Source organism: Colletotrichum chrysophilum, assembly GCF_026319265.1.
Source record: "Colletotrichum chrysophilum strain AFK26 chromosome Unknown scaffold_29, whole genome shotgun sequence".
In the NCBI taxonomy this organism is placed as follows: Eukaryota; Fungi; Ascomycota; class Sordariomycetes; order Glomerellales; family Glomerellaceae; genus Colletotrichum; species Colletotrichum chrysophilum.
In genome coordinates, this window is record NW_026517316.1 from 89,522 (window position 1) to 112,465 (window position 22,944).

At 54.8% G+C, this 22,944-nt stretch overlaps 3 protein-coding genes across 3 annotated transcripts; 1 reads left to right on the top strand and 2 right to left on the bottom strand.

Moving 5' to 3' along the window:
* Nucleotides 1-2,819: 2,819 nt before the first annotated feature.
* Nucleotides 2,820-6,072, bottom strand: COL26b_004683 (uncharacterized protein; the record flags this gene model as incomplete). Its single annotated transcript, XM_053177552.1, has 3 exons — nt 2,820-4,745; nt 4,800-5,393; nt 5,449-6,072. The coding sequence occupies 3 exons, from the start codon at nt 6,070-6,072 to the stop codon at nt 2,820-2,822; spliced, it is 3,144 nt and encodes a 1,047-aa protein (XP_053038445.1).
* A 7,390-nt stretch (nt 6,073-13,462) lies between these two features.
* GWT1 (Glucosaminyl phosphatidylinositol (GlcN-PI) nositol acylation protein) lies at nt 13,463-15,052 on the bottom strand (the record flags this gene model as incomplete). The annotated part of the gene is made up of 2 exons (XM_053177553.1): nt 13,463-14,845; nt 14,945-15,052. 2 exons carry the CDS (start codon nt 15,050-15,052, stop codon nt 13,463-13,465), a joined length of 1,491 nt encoding a protein of 496 aa, XP_053038446.1.
* A 2,286-nt stretch (nt 15,053-17,338) lies between these two features.
* On the top strand, nt 17,339-18,730 carry COL26b_004685 (uncharacterized protein; the record flags this gene model as incomplete). The annotated part of the gene is made up of 2 exons (XM_053177554.1): nt 17,339-18,338; nt 18,531-18,730. 2 exons carry the CDS (start codon nt 17,339-17,341, stop codon nt 18,728-18,730), a joined length of 1,200 nt encoding a protein of 399 aa, XP_053038447.1.
* Between the last annotated feature and the right edge of the window lie 4,214 nt (nt 18,731-22,944).

Sequence of the window (22,944 nt, forward strand, 5' to 3'; positions counted from 1 at the left end):
GCAAAAGATGGGACACACACTCACACACACAGTCACACTAGACTGTGGCCCAGTATAGTAATCGAGGCGCCGGCCGCGAATTTAACCTACGCCACACTGACACCCACCGTCCAAACAAACAGAAACCACAGCTTCGCGTCCGAGCCCTTTGCGACCGGCCGACGATGCCTTCTTTCTCCCACCGGACGGAAGCCAAGCCGTGGGCGGCACGAGCTTAAATCATGTTCACTTCAAACGATCCAAACAAAACACCACCCGTTGGAAACATACTGAAGCAGGAAACCTGCAAAAACACGCCCTACCTATGAATGTGTGAGTGAGAGAGAGCACAGGAACCAAACACAGTTATCCACCTTCGTTCAAGAAACAAGCACTTAGACCACCACCGCAACTCTCGCGCGGCCTTTTCTCCGACTCAAGTCGCAACGTGCGCCAAGAACAGCGAGTCCAGATGATGGACGCTTTCTCCCCTTCTCTCTCTCTCTCTCTTTCTTCCTCCATCTTTCTCCCCACAAGGCAGCAGAGCAAGAGGATAATCTCGAAACATGGCCCGAAAGACACGGACGGTCGGTCCATTTCCCCTCATCTGTCTTGTTTCTAGTTTCGCGGGATGCTTTGTCGGTAAAAAGACACTATGGTACTCTCATGATCCAACCGTCCATCCATCCACTATGCCTCCTGCCTCCTCCTGCTGCTGCTTCTTCTTCTTCTTACTGCTCCTCATGATAGGCAGCACAAAAGCCAGTGTAGAGCCAGTAACCGTAAAATCCACAAAATGTAGCAACACAGGTCACACGCATTTCGCATTTCGCATTCCCCCCTCCCGCCCAGTAATGCACAAATGCCTTATCAGACAGACTACACCCCGAGGATGACCCTCGCAATTGACCCGGCTGTCAAAACCTCCCTTGTGTGATTGTCAACAACACGTGTACCCTGTGCAGCGGCATGTCTACGCGAGGAAAATCCATCCGGCCCGGCTATTTGCACCTCATACGCAAAAATCACAAGTCGTAGACAACCAAACATGCAGAGTGAGAGAGTCATGACTATTCCCACCAGCAACCTGCGGAGGACAACCCAAAAAGGCTTCCCAAACAATGGAACAGACATGGAAGACATAGAGGCCCTTGCTCATGCTGTTTCTCTCTCTCACCGCATCTGCAAAGACTGCCTCCCCGGTGCACGGAACCACTCTTTTTTCCCCTTCACCTCGTACCTTACCTCGAATTTTCCGACCTTCGACGAACCGCTCCCCTTGCCTCGCCTCGCCTTACTTTTCTGCTTTGCTTGGCCGAGCCCATCTTTCAGAAACAGTTACACGTCTCTGCAACTTAATTCCCATCCCCCCATCCCCCCACCGCCGGCCGGTCTGGCCCTCATCCGTCCCCATCTGCAGTAACAAGCCCACAACCTAATTCATGTGCCGGGCGAAACATTGGAGAAGAGAGATAGACACAGCGAGAGAGAGAGGGCACTTGCACGACCTGCATCCCAAAGAAACATGAGAAACAGAAAACCCAAAAAAAAAAAAAAAAAAAAAAAGAGGATCAACAGTGCGTTCGTGAATGTTCCCAACGGCCGCAAAGAACGCGTCATCCGCGCGATCTGACAACAGCTCTCTCTCGCACTCCCTTCCCTTCACCAGCCACACCGGTCACACTCCCAGATAATCAGGGGAATCAAACTAATCAAGTCAAGCTTCAATCACACACGAACGGAGCCGCTTCCATTCCCGCACATCCAATGAGAGCCCTGCCAAAGGAATACCAAGCCGGAGCCCACGTGCCGAAAGTGACGTCAAAATTCTCGGAGTCCGTTCCCTGCTGCGCCACGTACCCGTAGCCCCTAAGCCACAATGACGGGTGGCACAGGGGTGTTAGTGTTGAGCCACCCACCCGTGCCACCGCAATGGCGAGCCCCGAGATGAGAGAGAAGAAAAAGCAGGAAAAAACATCCGGACTTCCTCTCCAGAAGGGGACGCCGGTGGAACATGCGCAGTCTTGGCTTCTGCCAAGACATCATGGCCACGGTCATCCCGTCATCAGTTGATCAGTAGCAGCTTGCTAGATGCGATGAGCACCTTCCAGATGATTGAGCTGCGTGATTGCTTCTCGTAATGGGATCGCGGTATGACTTCACTTGGTCGCAAAGCAGTGCCTGGCTAGGTTCGCCATTCAATATAGCTCTCAATACGCTTCAACCCTACACGGAACAACTAACCGAGGCTGGGCCGTCTTCTACCTCGCTACACAATACGCTTGACAACTCGACCACCGCAACTCTGGCTCTCTTCTTCTGTGTTCCCGTACGCCTTTGCCGCCGTCAGCGAGCAATCGAGGATAGTCGCTGTGATGCCATCGAATTAAGAGGAAAACGACGAGTTGAACCAACGACTGCAAATGATCCCTTGCTGAGGAAGAAAAACCACCAATCCGTCTGTACCGAAAAAAGACCTTTCCCAGACCCCTTCGTCAATCGACGCAAGAAATAACAAACTTCCCTATTACGAAGTGAGGAACCACGAACGAAAACTCCTTCCACCTTTCTATGCCGTTTCGCCTGCAATGCAGTAGGCGATCAAGACAACATGGACATCTGACAATGAGACCAAGAGACCAACCACATTCTCTTGGCTTGGTATTCACACATTAAAAACCTCGAAATTGTAGAATAGAGGGGTGAGTGGTGTTGCATCCCCCTTCTCAACGCTCCACACGTCGTGCCGGGGATAAGCTCATCTGAGACGAACGAGCACCGCAAAGAGGCCGTGAGCTTGAATCCACTGATGGCGTGCAATCAAGGGCATCAAGAGTCCTCTATCTCTCTTCGCCGCCTCTCGCCTTGCCCCGCCTCCGGAAGAAATCCATAACTCTCTTGGCTGCTCCGCTGCTGCCTTGGTGGCCGTGGTACTGGTCCTGGTTGTAGGCGTCCGTGAATCTCTTATTCTTCTGTAGCACGCCCGACCGACCGTTGCCTCGACCTCCGTCATAGCCTTCAGAGCTGAAGCCACCAGTTGGCTGCGGGATTCCTGATCGTCTTCGTGATTGAGGATTCTCGAAGGATGATTCGGATCCAGTGTTCAATGTGGCGCCATGCTGCATATGGCCGGGCACCGCGCTTGGTTGACCAATCGGGCCCACGTATTGATCCTGGCCCTGCTGCTCCTGCCAGCCTTGACGTTGGAGTTGCGGCGCTGAATTGGACCCAGGTTGGCGGTAGCCTTGATCGTATCCTCCATCGTAACCACGAGATTGGCCCCGCTGATCCACGTACCTGCCGTGCTCGTCGACCTCAGGGGGGTCTTGGATAGGCAGGTCGGGCTGAGACTGAGGCTCGGACGGTGGTGGGTGGTGGTCATAATCCCTGCCAAGCCCGATGGCCTTCAATGAGAATGACTGAGGAATGAGTGAAAACCGCCTGTTTGGCTTCTCGCGAGAAGTTTGCGAATCTGCGATGCTACCGCTCCGCTTCTTGCCAAGACCCAGTGAGAAGGACCGCCGGGACGCCCTTGAGTCGATCGAAGGACGGGGTTGACCCTCGAGCGGCATGTTGTTAGGCATGCTGACTGGAGGATACTTCCGGTTTGCGCTCTGCGAATCGGGCCGTTTGCTGCGGTTCTTACCACCGAAAATGGACCCGTTTCGACCCAGCAACTTCGATCCAAGGTCACCAATAGTGTTGGATCGCTTGTGGCCGTGGCTTCTGCCGTCGCTCGATTGAGACGGTGTCTGGCTCTGCGGGAATTGCTGCTGTTCGGGGAAACCGGCGACTTTGGCGAATTTGGCGGGGACGGCGACACTGGGTCGTCCCATGGCTTGCGGGTCCTGGGAGTTCGGTTGTTGAATCCTTCCTTGAGCATTAGTACCTGCGACGGCCGGGGGAATAGGTTGGCCGTACGATCCTCGAGCACCGGCTCCCAGTCCCATGGAGCCTGATGCCATTGAGCCTCCTGTCTGAGGTCTCGCGGTGGGCGGTGGGTTTGAGACTGATGATACGAACGCATTGTCGGAGGTTGCACGAGTATCGCGGGTTGGCCTTGTCGGCGGCGCCGCAGCCGTGTTCCGGTGAGCACTTGGCGGTCTTGTGCCTTGTCTGCTGGACCTGTACGAGTCTCTTGATACGGGAGGGTCTCTCGGCAGTGGCTTCTCTGCAGCAACCGGCTCCTCGGCCACTTCGACGGGGCCCTGACTGTTTGAACGCGCCCGCGATTTACTTCCGGTCGCGTACTCTCCTCTTTGCGTCTGCGTCGTCGGCGCAACATACTCAACCTGTACAGTACGGCGCTTGTTGTCCCTTTGTTGCTTGGCAATAGCGGCTGCCTCCGCGTCGGCGTCGATCTTGGCATGCTTGCTGGCGAGACCTCCCACAGATGTGGGCGTGTTGGCCTTCGTCTTGGACGATTCGCGCACCGAAGCGCTGCGAGCAAGACCGGATGCCTCCTGCTCCTCGGAGGGCACTGTTGTGTTTTGAATCTGAGTAGGCGTCGTGGTACTACTCGTAATGAACTCTACGACGTGGGCATACTCGCTCAGCCAACTGTGCCGGGCAACCTCGAAGAGATCGGCACGTTTCCTGGGGTTGGGGACAAGGATTCGGCGGAGGAGGTCGCGCGCATGGGGGGTAACGTATTCGGGGAATGTGAGAGGAGTGTTGACAATGTACTTGTAGAGGAGGTTGATGTTGTCGCCCTCGGGGTTCGCCGGATCATCATCAAAGGGAAGATAGCCTGCCAACATCGCGTACTAAGTTCTTGTCAGCTTCAATCATGTCTGTATCAACAGACTAGCTGTACTCACCAAGATGACACCGCAACTCCACACGTCAACCTTTCGACCGGTGTAAAGCGAGTCACTAACAACGAGCTCGGGTGCAGCGTAGCAAGGACTGCCGCAACTCGTCTGCATCAGATCACCCTTCCTTGTGCCGTTGGTTTTGACCCTATCAAGCCCCAACTTTTTGACGAATTCACGATCACCAAGGTTTAGTTCCTCCTCTTCGGAAAGCTCTTCTTCGGCGTCGAAGGTGTTTGCGAAGCCGAAGTCGGTAATGATAATGTTGCGGTTACGGTCCAAAAGCAGGTTTTCCAACTTGAGATCTCGATGAACAATACCCTTCTTGTGCAAGTAGCCCACGCCAGACACGAGCTGGGCGAATAATCTGCGTGCCGCATTGTCCTTCAGATAGCGGTGATTGAGGATGTAGTCGAAGAGCTCACCGCCGGATGCGTACTCGAGAATGATACCAATGTGTCTCTCTGTCTCCACCATTTCGTGCAGGCGAACGATGTTGGGGTGAGAGATGCCTCTCAGAATGGCAATTTCGCGGTAGATCTTGGCCAATCTGGAGGGGTTGTTGCCAACGCTGTCTCGCTTGATCAACTTGATAGCGACCTAGACCCGTGAAATTAGCTTGCGGCGGGTATCACCATCGGGTCAATAAACTCACTTGAACACCACCGTCCTGCTTCCATCCGAGCTTGACCTTTCCGAACTCGCCCTCGCCAATGGTGTTTCCGAGAATGTAGTCGCCAAACCTGACAACTTTATCGCGCTTTCCAGAGTGGTCGTGTCGACTTCTGCCTCCTCGCCTACCATCGTCATGTTCGGACATGCCAATCGGGGGTGGCACGGCGTCGTCGTGGGAGGAGCCGACGCGCTGAGGCTGAGCTTCCGCCAACCGCTCCTTCTCGCGGGCGACGTCTACTTCGGGTTGAGAAACAACCATTCTGTTCAGGACATCGCTTCCCTCGCGGATGGGCTGCTTGGGAGACGCGGTCGACTGCGGGGCCGCATGGGATCGTACAGGGATTACCGTCGGCTGGCTTCCCGGACGACCGCTGGAGCGGTGAGGGGAGTCTGGAGCCATTTGCTGGTGTGGTCTTCTGCTGCGAGAGGCAGCAGCGTCGTCTGAATAAGAGTAGTCGGCATTGCCGTTGGTGCCGTCAGGTTGGGCACGTCGTGGGGAAGAGGTAGCCTTATCGACTGCGTGATCGCGTCTTTTCGAGGAGGCGCTGTTGGAGGTGCCCGTGTAGTTCGTCGAAGACGTTCGAGGGGGGGCTACGGGCGGCATGTTTTTTCGTCGTTCGGAGGATGAAGACTGGTAGTCTGGGGAGGAAGGCGCGACGGCGACGGGACTGGCGGGACCAGCTCGGGACGTCATGGGCGAGACTGGATCCGGACTGTTTACAGACGCGCCGGTTCCGCTCGGTCGTCTCGAGGGGCGGTGTGAAGATGCAGGAGAGGAAGTCGTGTTCTTCAGATTCGCATTGTACGCCTCGCGGGTTGGAGAGGAATGATCCGACGTGTAGGGGCGGCTATTCGGTGAGGCTGCGACTAGAGGCGGTGATGCCAAAGCTGGTGTTTGATGGGCAGGCTGCAGGGTGGCCGAGGACATGCTTCTGTGACGCTGAAAACGCAGGCGCGGAGGAAAATAGAGTTCGACTGAGCAGCCGTTCTATTTTGGCGTGTTTTGTTTCGCGGCTATCGCTAACCAGTTGGTCTGCGATGTTGGTGCGCTGAAGGAGCCAAGGGAGAGAAAATCGTCGCCTGGGCGGGCAGGATTGAGTAGCGAGCGAGGAGAGTGAGTAATTGAAGTTCTCTGCGGCGGTCTGGCAGCAGGTTTCAGGACGCAGGAATTAATGAGCTGCAGGAATTAAGTCGGCCAGAATTGGGATGAGATGGTCGAGTCCGATTGGAGGTATTATGGACCTTGGGCTGCGTTGTCTGTCTGCTGTACCAATGAATCGGGCTCTGGCTCTGGCTATTTCATGGCGCGAGTGTAAGGGTATCGCTTTGGGAGGGGCTTTTTTCTGGACCAGGGCTGCCGATTTGTTGTTTACTGCAGCTCAACCAGGACGAATTGTCTGCGACGACCGTCTGTGGTAGGTCGGGTCAACACCGCAACACACAAAAAAGACGCGACAAGGGGGGGCGATCTCACGCACGCACACACTTTGTTGTTGTGAGCAGCAGTGCGGGCTTTGAGCCTATCCCTCTTGTGTGTGTCTTGACACCGTCTGAGACCACACGGGGCTGCTGCAGACAGTGGGAGGAGGGAGCGAGTGAAAGACAGCCAAAGCTGTGGTGTTGTCTGTGGTGTTGGTGGTGGTGTAGTTTGATTGAGGGAGAGCGCAGGCTGGAATTTGGCGGCGGGCAACCTAACGTTGTTGTTGATAACCCCCTATTGCTGGCCAATTGAGGTCGCCTGACTTGACTTTAGAGCTCTTGAGGAGTTGGAACGATACCAGGCAAGACAGCAGCGGTATGGGCGCGCGGGCCCAATTCCTGGAGTTGACTTTTGGTTGATTGTCGAAGCTGTCGATGGTGCGCTTCGTCGCCTTCGCAAGGTCGAGGCTAGCGGCAGACTATCGGGGCGAGGTTGGATCGTCGGTCGGAAAAACAAGACGAGACGAGACGCTGACAACGACAACGGCAACGTAGGTGCGCTGCGTGTTGTAAGGTATTGTCTGCACCGTACGCAGGTGGTGGTGGGATGAGATGAGTTGAGTGCGGCCCGACCTGAAGCGAGGCGGTAGGAGGGAAAGGTGTGGAGGAGTGGTGTCGGCGGCGGCGACGGCGCGGGACAGACCAGACCAGAGGGATCAGAGACCAGACTAGAATGAGAGAAGGACTGGCGCTGGCGCTGGTAAGGGCGCTGGTGGAAGTGGGAATGGGCCTTGTCTTGGCTTGGACGAGGGGAGACTGGACTGCGAGGGAGGAGAGCCAGCGAACGGTCAGACTCCCGTCGTTCTCGTTGGAGTAAAATTGACGAGATGAGTCCTTGGGGGCGTGCCGGTTGCAGGGCGCCCGATATTTGGAACAGCAGCGCAGCGCGAAGCGCGACGAGGAACTTGGAACTGCGGGCTGCTGGTGCTGGTGCGGGTGCAGTGCACTCCAGTCTCCTGCTGCTGGGTATCCGCCGTACGGATCGAGTGCGGGAGGAGCAGAGAGCAAGCAAGCAGAACGGCAGCGAGATTGGAGACGAGCTGGCTGCCCTGGTTGACCTGGCTGGGAAGAGAGAGAGCGCGGATTCAAGAGTGGCTTCAAGGGTATCGTGTACCTGCAGGGGTGGTGTGAAATGCAAGTACCGCCCAGGAAAGTGAAGGCGGAGATGTGCGTGGGCCTCAGGGGGAAAAGCGGGAAAGAGACAGCAGGTGCGGTACATGCAACTAGGAGCTGATGCAGGTACCAGATACACACCCAAACCCGCTAATGCTGCGACTAGGTAGCTAGTTACCTCTGCACATACGAAGGCCGCTCATGCGCATGCGACTGCGACTGACTTGTCGACCGCTGCTGTCCTGCTGCAGCGGTATGCAAGAGGAAGGAGAAGTGCAGATGATGGCTGAGCTTCTGAAGCAGCCCGGACGGGGTAACGGGGTGGCGCTCGCGGTTGTCGTGTCGTGTTGGACGTCGTTTCGGCAGGGTATCCGGATCGAGAGCAACCTTCTGACGTCGAGGTAGGATCGACCTGAGCTGAAGGTTGATTGACTATCTGCACCGAAGCTTTTTCTGCCCGTATCGTCGGTATCATCCGCCTCAACTGAGGTTGTTTGGCGGTGGTGTTTGGGGCCGCTCAGGCTGACAATCGAAAATGAGGAGATGTCGTCTTGTTAAATTATGGCACCCGTGGCCGTCCAAGCACCACCACGCGCAGGCTGGATGAATGGAAGATGGGTGGGCAATTCGTCGTTGCTTTTCTCCCATGGGCTTGGGTTGGATTGGACTGGACTGGATTGCTGGTCCGAGAGTATTAATTATGGCCGTCAATGCAGCGGCAGCGGCAGCCGGAAAGGATGGAATGGATGGATCTGCCCTTCCGTACCTGGCTGCCTAGCTGCTGGAGAAGAGCGCGGATCACAGGCAATGGTGAAATGGCAGTCGGCGCGCAGTATGAACTATTCGAACAATGATTCGGACAATAGGCACGTCTTCCCACTCGGGGGAGGAATTGTCGAGTCTTTTTCGACGCGGGCTGTCTTAGGTGAGGTCTCAGCCCACGCACCTCTCGCAGCGTGTACTTCGCAGGCTTCTTGATGTAAGTCGAAGCTATCCTACCTACTTCTGAGTCGTACCCATTTAGCCGTAAGGTACGAGCAGCCACCACCACCACCATGTGAGACCAAAAGTGGGTTGCACGACAGCCGAAACGTGGATGTGGCTGGTGGTGGTGTTGATGCGGACGCTAGCACTGATATTTGACGCCGATATTGCAAGTCTTGGCCGCGGCCTCGACTTGAGATTGGGTCTATGTGAAGGGAGCAGCTGGAATTCGACATTGGCCGGAACTCAGCCCGACATGGAGATTTCACGGATGGAAGGACCAGACGGTCGGTGATGGCTCTTGCTTGCGGATGTGGAAAGGGAAACAACACAATGGGGGAAGAGCGCGAGGATGCCCCTCTCCAAGTCAAGCCTTCCCGATATATCTTGGATTTTCTTTTTCTCTGAAATTTCTGTCACCTCATCCCATGATCCCACATCTCACAGACACCACACACGTTCCACCATCTCCACGACACAACCCAATCTGAGTCCGTCACTCTAGATTTTCTAGCTTCTCCATCTCGTCGGGATCCGGCCTCAAGACGTCACTACCACCTCTTCAAACCTGCCAATTATCCGGGCACCGCTTCTCCGAGGGCCTCAATCTCCAGCAACCCCGCGGGCCAGGCATCAAATTCTCATCTTGGATATTTCAAAGTCGGTCAACGCAAACTGGCATCAAGCCTCGACGGCGCCTCCACATCGTTCGAGAAGCCCGAGAGCTCCCAACTAACAGGCGACGGCGGGATCCAACTTCATGCCCGCCTCAATCCATGCCACATATTTGAGATGGGATGGCCCTTCCAGCAAGGGTAACCGCGGATCATGCAGCCCATCTGCCCGCGCGTCCGTCCGCCCCGTTGCTCTGTCCCCATCTTCAAATCTTGTTCATCCCGACATGAGGCTCCGTGGCGCCTCTGGAAGAAGAGGCAACGAAGAACGCATCCTGTGAGCCATCTTGGCAGTATGTGGTCTATCTGCCCGGTGCTCGCACCATCCCAAGACCACTTGCGCCGTGCAGTGCAGCATACCCTGTACCTGAGATGAGAGGTCATGCATATTCCCGAACGCGCCTGCCTCTTCAAGGACCACGAAATGCGGCTTTCCACGATTCGTGACCGCCGTGGGTGGCCAATCTGGCCTCTCAATCCCACCTTCGACTGTCGACTTGCATTGTGAATATCTCTCTCTTCTCATGCACAGCAGATGCAGACGCTGCAGAGTCGTATCGCGATTAAACTGACGGATACCTTTGTAACCAAGACTCCTGCCGACCTCTGTCAAACGAAATTCTTGCCATCCCTGTTGCTGGGCTGGGCATCCAAGCTGCTAGGACAGGGATCAGGACATGGTTCAGGGGGTCTTGTCATTCTCGGTTGTCATCATAATCCATACAAGCAACCAGCGCAACAGTGCTACAGCGGTGTCAGAGTCAGTCAGCGCTCCTCGCCGCCCGCAACTTTTGCATTTCGTCCGATGCCGTCCCGTCTCTTCTCAGTCGCTCGTTGACTGCCAGTGGTGCGGTGTGGCCCGTCAAGTCATTCAAGTCAAGCACATGGGAAAACAGCTCGCCATCCTGCGACGCACACCTCCAGTGGCCCCTGCCCACCACCTCACTACGTGACCACATAGCTCTGCCCAGGCAGGATTGTCCTGTTTGCAATCGCATAGTTGCAGACGACTGCCAGTGGACGACATTGAGGCAGCAGCGAGCTTCCTTGCATCAACATGGCAGGACGCATTTCTTCAAATTAACGTACAAAAGTCTGACTGGCTGACCATCAATGTTTGCGAGACCGGACGGCCGACCTTCCTCTCGCCTTCAAACGACGGACCGCACATGTTTGCGCATGTCGCATTTCTTGAAGCGTCTCTGGCCTCCACACATCCATCTCGATGCCACCGTGGCTGCGCCCGTCTTGTCTGCGATTTGTTACCTCATGCGCGCCATAACACGGGTCGGATTGACGAGGCGTTGTTCGATTACACGCAGAGTTGTCTAACCTTGATGCAATATCCTTCACCATAATGAAGGTGCCTCTATCGTCTTATTACTCCGGATGGCCCACTCAGCCGTCTCCCGTCAGCAAAAGGCATGGCATAGCAAGGTACGCACGTATCAAATGTACACCTCGCTACTCCCACATACCATCAGCACCTCGCATGCCCAGATCTCGGCATCTTGACATCTTTCCAGCCTTCTCTGTGGCTGTCTCTCCCTTGCAACGCGCAATTCGATGCATCGTACCCGATACGTACCTATGCGCCCACCCTCGCGGACGAGCTCCCGTTGTGCAGGTCCCATCGGGCTCCGTCGCACCTTAATATTCGCTTGTCTCGAATCCGCAGATCCTGGAAGGAAACACAGCAATCAAAAGCGGCTAAACTGTGTCTTGGCCTGGCTCTCGTCTTATGTAAGACATGATATCTTCCGAGGACAACTTTGAGTTCTCTCGGTGTTTATGCCGAATTTTGCACAATACAGAGACACATGGCAGACGAATGGCGCCATTGCTTCTTCCACCGGGACCAGCTGACGTGTGGAAAGAAAAAGGTTCTACGACGCGTCTCGGCGTGCATGAGCCAACAAAACGTCGACCAGGCGCAAAGGGGACATCCATATGATTTAGGGCTCATCTTCTTCCGCCGTCATTTGGCAGTTGGGCCACGAAGTATGGCAAGCAAGCATTGATGTCGGAGATGAGGCGCACGGCTCACACCAGGGGTCTGCCGGCTCCGGCGCAAGGCTTCAAATCAAGCTGTCCACGGAATCAAGTTTGATTCGTCTCCAGTACGAATAGAGCAACGAGACCCTCTCTTTGATCTGCTCTGGAGACTTTCAGCCATGGTCTTCATCCATGGCTGTGTATGGGGCTCTTAAGATTCTGAGCCAGGTCTCGAGAAACATGCGGCTGGGGTTTATTTGACATGGCGTCTTGAGCTCGTTCAATGCCTCGGCCAGGCCATTCCGGCTGTCACCATTCATCGGGCTAACGCTTACCTTCAATTTGGCTGCCCAGTTGGGCCATTGATGGAGACAAGCCAACTGCCCCATCGAGAAAGTCTCCGGGTAAACCAAGCCATACTCGGCACTTGGCCCTAAGTACGTGTGGCTAGTGACATCATGCGCCGCCTATCAGCTTCGTCCAGACGGCGCTTTCACGTTGGGTGTCAACCGTTCAGGCGGTAACATTTCACTATCAGAGAGCATCAGGGTTCGGGGTGGTGATGTACAACTCCACACGCCTCGCAAGGCACCAAAAAAATGTGCCATGTTCATGCTGCTCCATCTCAGAATCCCTCATCGACGATCCCACTTAGACGGAGTCCCATAACATCGCGGGAAAAACGCGACGCGTCCTGACCCCGCCCATCGCCAACTTCAAAAACTGGAGACCGTCCAACTCAGAGCCATTCCCAGGGACGATCCCGGCCTTCTCGCCAGCGTCCAGTCGAGTATCGTCCTTCGGGGGAATAGCGTCCGCCGTCCATTGCCAACTCACGGAGAACACGCAATCACATTGCATTTCTGCCATACAGCGCTAACATGCGAGATGCCAAACGGCCAACGGGGTCTCCGACAGACGGGAAGGAGGGGAAAAATAAGACGTGACTAACTGGTGAACCGAGAACATGGCTAAGCTCACTCTCTTCACACTTCACCCACTCGCCTTTGAATTTTCTTCTAGAATGATTCCAAACCCAGCGGGGTGGTTTGGTTCGAGGGAGGAGGGCCGAGCGGCCGTTTCTAAAGAAGACGTTCATGCAAGGGGGGCTGGGCTGGGCCAGGACGTTGAAAGACATGACTTTCTGCTCGGACCAGACGAAGGGGGGGGGATATCGCCCGGGCAAGTTTGCGATTTTCCAGGGCTGTTCGCGATTTCCCAGTGCAAACCGAGACGGCCCTCGTGTCGGACTGTCTCGGGAAAGAGCACATACGTCCAGGGCTTCGTGAGATGAGGCGGAACCAGTCGTCGTCTGTCTTTGCTGTAGGTAGGTTTCCGACGGCTCCGTTTCAGTAACCCGTTACCTCGGATTCGCCGGGGCTGCTGGGCGGGTTTATTGGAACGACGAAGGAGCGTTCGTCCCGTCAACTGGGATGCTTGCGCCATCTCTTCCCGAGGGTTGCGGACGTACCAAGTTCGTGGGCGTTGGCATCAGGCCATGTTCGATGATGGCCGGATATTGGGTTGGTGCTTCACTACTTGCGAAATTGCGATAGCATGTGCCGTCGTCTCTGCCCGTTGTCCTCTCTGATGGCGCTCGCACGTCTGTACAAGATGTTGCCATGGAAGTAGTAACGTCCCCATCGTCTGGATGTCACAAGTGCCAAACATTTGCGGTAAGCTTCAATTGGTATCTGCTCATGCCATATCTACACATTCATATACACATATACAGTTAACCTCAAGTCCCTACAACTTGATATTGATGTTGTACGCGTCAAGAGCCAATGCGAGAGCAGTCAAGGATCCGCTATACGCCATCAAAATGCCCATGGTAGCGAGCGGGCTGACGTCTAATGTGGGCACTGTCATGTTCACCAAACCAGTCAAGAGGTTGGCGATCAGGAATAAAAAGAGACCATTGCGGTTGTAGGCACGGAACACCCTGCTCGTGGCCGTCTCGTAAGCCTCCTTCTCAGACTTTGCGTCCGTCGCGTTGTAGAAGGAGGGGAAGAAGACGGTGTCGACGATGCAGTATGCAAGGATCTGGGTCGAGTTGAACGCCGCCGTCCAGAGGATATACGGCAGGTTGGCCATGCGGCGCGACACGCTGAGTCCGTCGCCGTAGCTGTAGCTGGTGCTCAGGAAGTACAGACCCGTCCACACGGCCGACCAGATGGCCATCATCATGATGAGGGTCTTGCGTTGCGTCGCCGGCGTGGAGTCGCTCTTCGGGTTGACGCTCCTCGGCAGGATGTACATGCCCGTGTCCTGTCCCGCGAGGAAGATGGCCAGGTATCCGATGAAACTGAAGATGCCCTCGCGGTTCTTAGAGATCAGATCCGTCCTCGGCGCTGTGAGGATGAACGCCTTCAAGCTCGTGCTCTCGAGCACGACCTGGTACAGCCCACCGAGAATGACGGCCAGGGCGGCGTAGCTCGGCACGATCTTCAGCGCGGACTGGAAGATGGCGACGAAGGGCGGGAGCAGGCCGAGGGTGAAGAAGAAGTTCCAGTGGACGCCGTACTCGGTGACGTGCTCGGCGTAGTCCAGCCCCTTGACGCTGAGCAGACGGATGACGCCCAGGAAGAGGAGGGGCAAGGAGTGGCGCATCGAGGCGGCCAGGCGCGTGGCCAACGGCGTCGAGCGGCCCTCGGCGCGCTCCTTGAGGACGGGACGGGCGGCGATGACGCCGGCGCTGTAGACGAAGGAGCCGACGCCCATATCCATCAGGGACGTGCCCCACGTCTCGACCTTGGCGAAGCGGCGGGGGAAGAGGCGGAAGTCGACGGCGAGGATGGCGATGCAGGTGACGACCATCATGCTCCCGCGGTAATGCGTCAGAAAGGGCTTGACGGAGAGAGCAGGGAGCGGGCCCTGGGCAGCAGCTTTGGACTTTGCATTGGGAGGGACGACGGGCTTCTTGCGACGGGTGTTTGGCGGGAAGGCGTAGACGACAACGGCCGGGGCGAGCAGGAGGAGGTTGAGTAGCAGGGGGGAGGAGGCGTAGAGGGTTGTCGAGAGGAGGATGGCGGTGACGTTGAGAAGGTAATCGACTAGGCCGGCGAGCGGTGTGTAAGGTTTGAAGAAGGATTGTCGGGACTGGAGGACGGACCAGAGGAGGACTGCGACCTGGAGTTGTGCCAGGTTAGCTTTCTGCTTTGTTCCTTTGGTGCATGCGCGCCGTATTGAAAGGGGGGGAGGGGGGAGGGATTTGGAGGAAACACGCACGGGTGCGACGGCTGTCACGTAGTTGATTTCGCTGGGGGGTCCGCCGGAGAGGTTGGAGACAAAGTCCTCCTTGAGCTTCTTGTAGCTTTCGACCGTTGCGGCAGACATGTTTGCGATCGACGGATGGGGGTCGAAAGAAATAGGGACGGGGTGTATCCGGTGGATGGAGGGAAGACCAAGGAGGGGCCTGTTTTTTTTTTTTTCAAAAACACGTCTGCAAGCCCGATACCATTTCTGTAGATGTGTCTGCTTTGACAGACGCGCAAATGGGCGGGTAAAGGAGGGCGTGGGAGGTCCTTTGGACAGAGTTGGCGATGTGTCAATCCCGACTGGCACGTCTCCAAAATTGCGGCCGAAAAGAACAACCAACGACCGACACCTCATTGCGTGGGATGCTTCAGGGTGGTCCAAGCTCCCGACCTTCAGGTGACAGACGCAATTCCAGGGTCCCCCCTCCAAAGTGCCGTACGGTGCACCCTGCCCAATCAGGAGCTCCAAATTGAGGCATCGTGCGGATCCACTCCGGAATGGCTTCGGAGGCACGGGTGGTCCAGAAAGCCTTACCTGACGCTGAAGCTCTTCCCACCTCCGTGTTTCCTCCGCCGCTCAAAGGAAGCTTTCCCACCGTCCCGGGGTTGGTGTCTTGTGTGTCCTGACCTCTGACCTCCTCTCGCAAGAGATCGGCATCACGGCCACGCAGCACTCCAAACTGCCCGCGAGGCAAATACGTCACCTACACTCGACGGGAGCATTTCCTACTTGGTGTCTCATCCCGCTCCACGTCTCCTCCCAACTCCATCCAGCCCAGCCCCGGGCCGGTTTGCTCGGGTGCTCGGTTCATCACAGCTTTTTGTTCATCGCCATTGCTGCCTGCCTGACAAGACGATTAGGATGGCCGTTTTCCCTTTTTTTGCCATCTTGGACGAACCCAGCCGAGACATTACCACACTGTGACTCAGACACTTGAGACTTTGATGAGCCAGCGCCGTTGTTGGTCTCTGTCCCGTTCCGCCTCCACACACACTTCCTCTCTCTCACTCATCGTCTGCTTTCTCTGTCTCTCGGTGTATCTGTCTCTTCTCGCACACCATCGGCCGCACTGCGGCAACTGAAGACAGCATCGCGAGCATGGAAATGAAGATGGAGATGCAGCTACAGCTGACCTGACGGATTCGGATACAGCCACGCCAACTCCTAGCGCCAGTGGCAGGTGCAAGTGCACCCCGCCAGCTTCAACAAGGTTGCGTTTGGCCGTGATGGGCGCCTGTCAAAATCAATCTCTCTCTTTCTCTCTTCCCTGCCATCAGTTGTTGCCGAACCCCGGACGCAGCGAAAGAGGTCAACGCAAAGAAGGAAAAAGAAGGAACTACCGCGCCGTGCGCCTGCATCGAAAGTCCAAAGCCCAAGCCAGAAGAATGAAAAGGGAAAGCCTTCATCTCTCTTTCCCTCAGGGTTGAAGAGAAGGTGAAGCCCATTCCCTTTCCAACACGATAGGCGAGGAAGCACTCTGCCAGAAACATGACGAATGAGGGCCCAGACAAGCCACACTTTCTTTGTTCTCTACCCTGCAATACCCAGTCCCATCTGCAGAAAATCCCAAGTTGACAAGCCCCTCCCAAGCCCGTCCATGTTGGGTCTTTTTTTTACACACCCTTGGGTTTGCTACCACAACCCACACGCCGCTAGCTGCTGTCCTTTGTTCTCGCGTGCGGCAACATGGTCAAGGTTGTCGTCCGCAACCGCCAATTGTCGCCTGAGAGTTGACGACTGCATCCTGCGATTTCCACTCCACTGACGCCCACCGACCTGCCAAAGCCCCATCCCGGCAAGAAAAAGAGGTGTGACAGTGACAGAGCGACTTGCGGCCGGGAGCTTTGGCCTTTGAGCCGTTCTCTTTACACGCCCTCTGCTCTTCAGTCTCTGTCAGTATGTCTCTCTTGCTTCGTATCAAGGCTGCGGCCCTCCAAGTCCTTTGATAGAGAGGCCGTACCAATCCTTTCATTTCCCGTCCCCGGCAGTTGGCGTAAGAAACTCGTTTTTTACCCTCTTCGTACTGTCTGGCGCGCGGGAAAGAAAGACGGACGGATATACAAGACCAAAAGGGTGATCGACGATCGGTCTAGATATTTACCCCCTCGGACGTCCCTCTCTCTCAGACATAAGAAAGCCGGTCTCCCTTGATAATCCTTACCGGGCTATAGACTCTCGCTTCCACCATCGCCCTATCAACCGGTTGCACATTCCGATCTTTGGGTCCATTCATTGTTACCACCAAATTGATTTAACCCTCTGCCCTACCTGGCATCAAACAGAAGAAGCCTGTGCGGTTATTCAGTGCCGGTATTCAGCATTCAGCATCAACACCAAGCATTCATCATCACCACGACGACTATCATGGCTACTCCCATTGATAACCGTCCTAGCCTCCATCCGCTATGGACTTCTCAATACAATCTGGGTGGCTTTCCTCGCTCCTCTTCGGGCCGTTCTGCCTCCGCCTCATACTTCAGCTCCTCGGACCGCTCTCCCAAGAGCTTGCCTACGCCGGTATTCCCCTCCAATGATGGCTCCATGAGACAACATGAACGGGCCATGGTCGACCGCCTTGGTGGCCAGAAACCTCGTACAGCACTGCGCCTCGACCTCAGCCCAAGGAAGACTGCCCATCGCCCATCTCCGCTTTCTCCCCTCGCCGAGCACTCCGTTGATGGAAGACGGTACTCGGCCGCTCAAATGAGCCCCCGCCGACCTCCTCCCCCGCCTTCCCCTCGATCACCACCAGTCGCAGGCAACCGCCGCCAGACGCTCGCCGCTGAGAACCGCTCCATGCTCCTCGCTGGCCTGGGAGACGAGGCGAAGCGCCGCCAGTCTGTCCCGAACGCAGGTTATCTCCCAAGATCCAAGGATGCGGACAAGCGCCATCAACTTGAGCAACTTCGCGCCTGGGGACATGTCTACCTCGGCGATGCAAAGACTTCAGATGTCTTTGTTAACGCCGTGTCCCTCCGCCGCGACTCCAACGCATCCACAAACTCAGAAGGATCTGCTGGCGACTCATCCCCGACCCGCATGCCAACGACGCCCACGATCCCCTCCAACCAGACCGCAATCCGCGCTCGCGTGCGCCCCCGTGCCCTGGAACGCAAACCGTTCCTGATCCAGCGCACCTTCGACATCGAGCAGCTGCGTTCCACAGTAGCAGACCCGCTCCCGAGCACTCCCCCGGCATCAGACGCCCGCCGCCGCCCATCCCTCGCGGGCTCCCCGCCGCAAAGGTCTCCCCGGCCGGCCATGGCCCGCCGGAGATCCAGCAGTGCCGCGCATGGCTCTTCTCTCCCTTACAGCCGCGCAGACTCGCGAGCCCCGTCGCGTGGCGCATCCACGATGCCAATCCGTAAGTGTACACCCTCCTCCCAAATGTCTCACTCCAATTTTATCACATCCACCATTTTCCCATGCCGCGACGTTTGCGGTCAGCCCTTTTTGGGCCGTAGCCTCCAAAGCCGGCGGTCTCCTTCCCGAGGCGCGAACCTTCTTACAGAAAGAAAGGAACAAGCACACCAAGCTAACCCCAACCCACCCGCAGATCTCCAATACGCCCGATCCTCTCTGCCGGTGTTGGCTGCCCTCATTGTCTCCGGCCACATTACAGCTGGCGACGTTATCGATCTGCCACTGCCCTATCCCGAGGTCTGGGACCGCACGGTGGCCTACGTGTACACCGGACAAGGGGACCTGACGGATGCAGTCAGGGAAAACATCCTCTACCTCGCCGGGAAAGTCTAAGGCGCATGTTTGGGTGGAGGAGGCTTCCGATTTCTTTTCTTACTTCCTTGTTCACGACTTGATGACTCTTTTCTTTTCTCCTTTCTTACTCGTTCCCTTTTCCTTCAACTTGAATCCGGCATCTCTTTTCCTTGTTTTGCTTGCCCATCATGATCACGCGAGAAGTGGGAGCAGTGGTTACAGGAGCCGTTTTCTTTTCCTCCATCCTTTCTCTTCGATATCCCTCCTTTGTTAAGTGTCTACCCCCATTGGCAAACACTTACCGATATTCTCCCGTATGAATTTGGCAACCATGCCTATATGACGAGCCATGTATTTTAATGAACTTCCTTTCAAACCATTCTTGGAGCATCGGGCAAGGATTGCTTTGAGAACAATCAAAAAGTATCGTCCAAATCAACAATATCTGCTTCCATATCTCGCCTCCACCGTGAATAGCCACATGACACTTCAATGACATCCCAAGCCCACAAAGCCACAGCCACGTCTTTTTCCGACACCGCTCTTTTACGTGGCAGGCAATTTCAATCCGCCTGACACCTGTCAAAAAAAGGACATCCGGAGGAACGTCCAAACACGGTGAATAGGTTTTCCTCAAGTCACCACATTTCCGCAAACGTGGTTCATGAGGGAAAACGCGCCCCAACGTACGATTTCCCACGAGGGACAACCTTGTTTTCTCTTTTAACCCACCTTCCGTTTTCTTCCATCCATCTAATTGGGGATTTCTCCTTTCATCCTTCACACGCATGTCTCTGACGTTCTTGGCAATACCAGCGAAATTTTCCTTTTCTTTCCGACTTTTGGATGGGACTGTGTGTGTGACCTGATTGTCCGAGATGAGGAAGAGATCAACGTTGGCAACGAGCCTCTACCGGCCTTGCGAGTTTAACAGACGTTTTCATGTCTTCGCCTCCCAAACTATCTGCCTCCCCAGACGTCTCCATCACGGTTCTTCTTTCTTTCTCCATCACGAGGAGGCCTCATTCCTCGTCTCCCCCGTTTATCCCGAGATGAATCAACAATACATCCACCCCCCTTCTTGACGCCGATCCCACTCCCCTCCGCCTTACCACTGCGCCTTGCGTGTGTTGGCCGATCTTCACCCAAGGTCGTGGCTTGTCTCTCGGGAAGCTGTCAGGCGGCCACGAGCGGATGTGCCGCGGTAGATGCTTCTCGCCAAGCCCAACGCACGGAGGTGGACAAAGGAAGGAAGACGGTTTGCGTCTTGTTGTTTTCCTTTGCTTTTGACCCTCAAGCTCCTCAACTTCCTCTTCTTTGAATGAACTATTATGCTTCTCCTGCCTGGAGATCGACATCATCGACGAGACGGTGAGAAAGGTCGCTGCTTCCGGCGCGCGGTGATTACGAGGCCGCGGCTGACGGAGTGCGTTCCGTTGGCCAATGCGGGTGGGTGGTGGGAGTCGGGATGGGTGGGATGATGATGCTTCCGGTCCGAGGCAGCGGGCCTTCATGCCGGGTGCGGGTGTGCCTATTCACTGTTTTTCTGCACCGTCGTGGCGATTTTTGGTCCGTATGGGCTGCAGACAATGACAATTGCGATGCCGCGGTACCGGATGATGACCCTAAGGCGGCCTGGTGCACAATGATGAGCTCCTCTGGAGGGCTAAAAGTATCGTGTGCCAAGCTTTTGGACAGAACCATCTCGTGACCAGAGACAGTGTACGAAGAGGCAAAGAGATGCGCATATAAAGAGGCCGGATGAACGGTTGCCGCGCAATACATACATAACCCCTGAGATTGCCGTTGAGCAGATGATTGGTGGCCAGTCATTACGCCCGTCAAAAGGAATAACCGTCTTGTGATAAATAGCTTTTCGTGGCCTAGGAGTATACATAGGGCCATGGTTCTCACTTGAATGCCAGCAAGGGGTCAACTGGCGTATCGTGCCTTTCTGGCTACTCGTCCACAGTCGTCGTTGCAAACATATTCGACTGCTGCATATGAGGCAAAGCTAGGCTTGAGAATTGCGCAGAAACATAAGCTTCGCTGACCTTGGCCAAAGTCCGAGGTCGACATTATTGTTCGCGGATTCGGGAAGGTGCTCTTGTCTGCACATGATAGCTGTGTATGAATGTGCTCAAAAAGCAAAATATGCACGGAAAGTTGTCCGACAGCCGTCCTCAAGGCTGAAGGATGGTCGAGTGTGCGAAAGACTTCGAACAATCTCTTAATGGAAAGTCAGCATCAATGGACGCCTACCTACTTAGTAACCAAACAATGCCTCTCTGAATACTGTCCATGTGGAACGACGGGAGAGGAGAGAAATTGCGTATGTCGTGACGAAGAGATGCGCCCAAATGGAATACGTCGAGTGCCCGGAGGAAAGAGATGAAAGTCAACTTTCAGATTCTAGGGAGCTTTGCTAGTCGGGCAGTGTCATTTGGCTATCCGGGCAGTGTCTACACACACGTATATAATCCGTGGCCTATTTCTAAAGTAACTATATTTCCTATTCTTACTTTCGTTATCGTTAATATCTATTATCTTTATCTATTATTTTTATTATTATCGTCGTCGTCGTTATTATCGTCGTTTTTCGGCATTATCCTTATTATAGCTACTATAATTCTCTCTATATTTCTAGATTATAGAGGATACTGCCCGGATAAGAAAGTAATACTGCCCGACTAGCAAAACTCATTCTAGGAGGGTCGGGCACTGAGCTGCAGACCAATTAGGTAACCTAAGGCCTATTATCCTACATTCAGGTTTTTGTTTACGAAAGAAAACCTGCATAACTCAACTTTTCCAAATTTCAGGTACAAGATGATGGTCTCAGGATAGGTTCGCATCATGAAAATAATATTTATCATTTAATCCTTCAATGCTTTCCTTTTTATCAAAGAACTCCTTGCTTAGAGTACATGCAGGCCCATCTTGTCCTATCATCCATATGGGACTGTCGGGCTGTCAAATCTCATGATTGATAGATGGAGCGGCTTTCTTGATGCGTGTGTGTTGATTTGATGCGCACGCTTGATTCGATGGCTGTCATAATGGATGGGTATGGTCGTTCCAGGTGAGCGCGACGGACATGGTGGCAGTCGATTCATCCTGCCACGACAGTTCAACTATCTCCTGTCTAGGCTTTCATGTCATCGCTTCCTGGATGTGATGCTAGGAGCTATATTCAAACTGCCGTCGGCCATGCGCTCGAATCGATATTATGTCAAGCTGGTATTCCTCGTTGCGTCGTTGGCGTGGGTTGTGTACGGTATAGACTACATGTTCAACGTGTAAGTGTTCAACGATCTCCGTCATTTGCGTTGCCTGACGAAGATCGGGTACCCACGTGCAAGCTCCCGATGGTTGTATCTTTTCCGGAAGATATTCCGCCATTGTAGGTACGCAAGGATTGCAGGGGGTACTGCGATAAGTAGACTAAACAAGGCGAGAAATGCCTCAGGAGAGAGCATGACACGGCAACTTCTTTGGGAGGAGACAGAGCGTAAAGTATGAGAGGAGACAGGACTTTTAAGTCCAGTGCAGTAGAATGTTCAGAAACGCAGAAGTAGCTGAGACTGTCTCATCTAAAACATTGACGGAAAAAGAATTGGTCAAGCTGCACTAACCTGGGCATATTGGCCTTAAATACAACCGGACATTATAATGATGCATTTCATCACTGCTTTATCTAAAAGGTTCAAATGGCTTTGGAGACCCCGGCAGCCATACGTTACTTTCGTCAGTCGTACCTTAACCTCCCTCTTGGCACCGCACGTGTGTGGACAGTCCGGGGTGGCTGCGCATGCATCTGCAACGCACGTCCAGTCATTGGTCTCTCAAATCGAGACGGATTCCTGCAAGTATGATGGGGGGACGAAATTGGTGGGAAACGGTCACGGTTCTGACCGCCCGACCGAAGAGGACAATTTATCTCGGGAGACTGCAGACAGCCTAGGCTGCCCTCCTGAACGACCAAAGGACCTCGCAACCAAGACGTGTTATTCTTGGTCCCTACAGTTGCTCAGGGCAGGTGTGGCAGCGGGTCCAGCAATCCTAGACACTGCTTTTACCAGCTGCCGGATCCATGGATTCCTCAATCGCGGCGGTTTTCACAAGCCGTTCCGCCTTCCAGGTAGACGGTTGCTTTCGGGTTCAAAGGTAGCAGCCCAAGTCCACTTACGTGAAGAAAATTTTGAGAAGGTAGTCGTTAACTATGTATGACCTGATTTCAGCTTCTCTCCTGA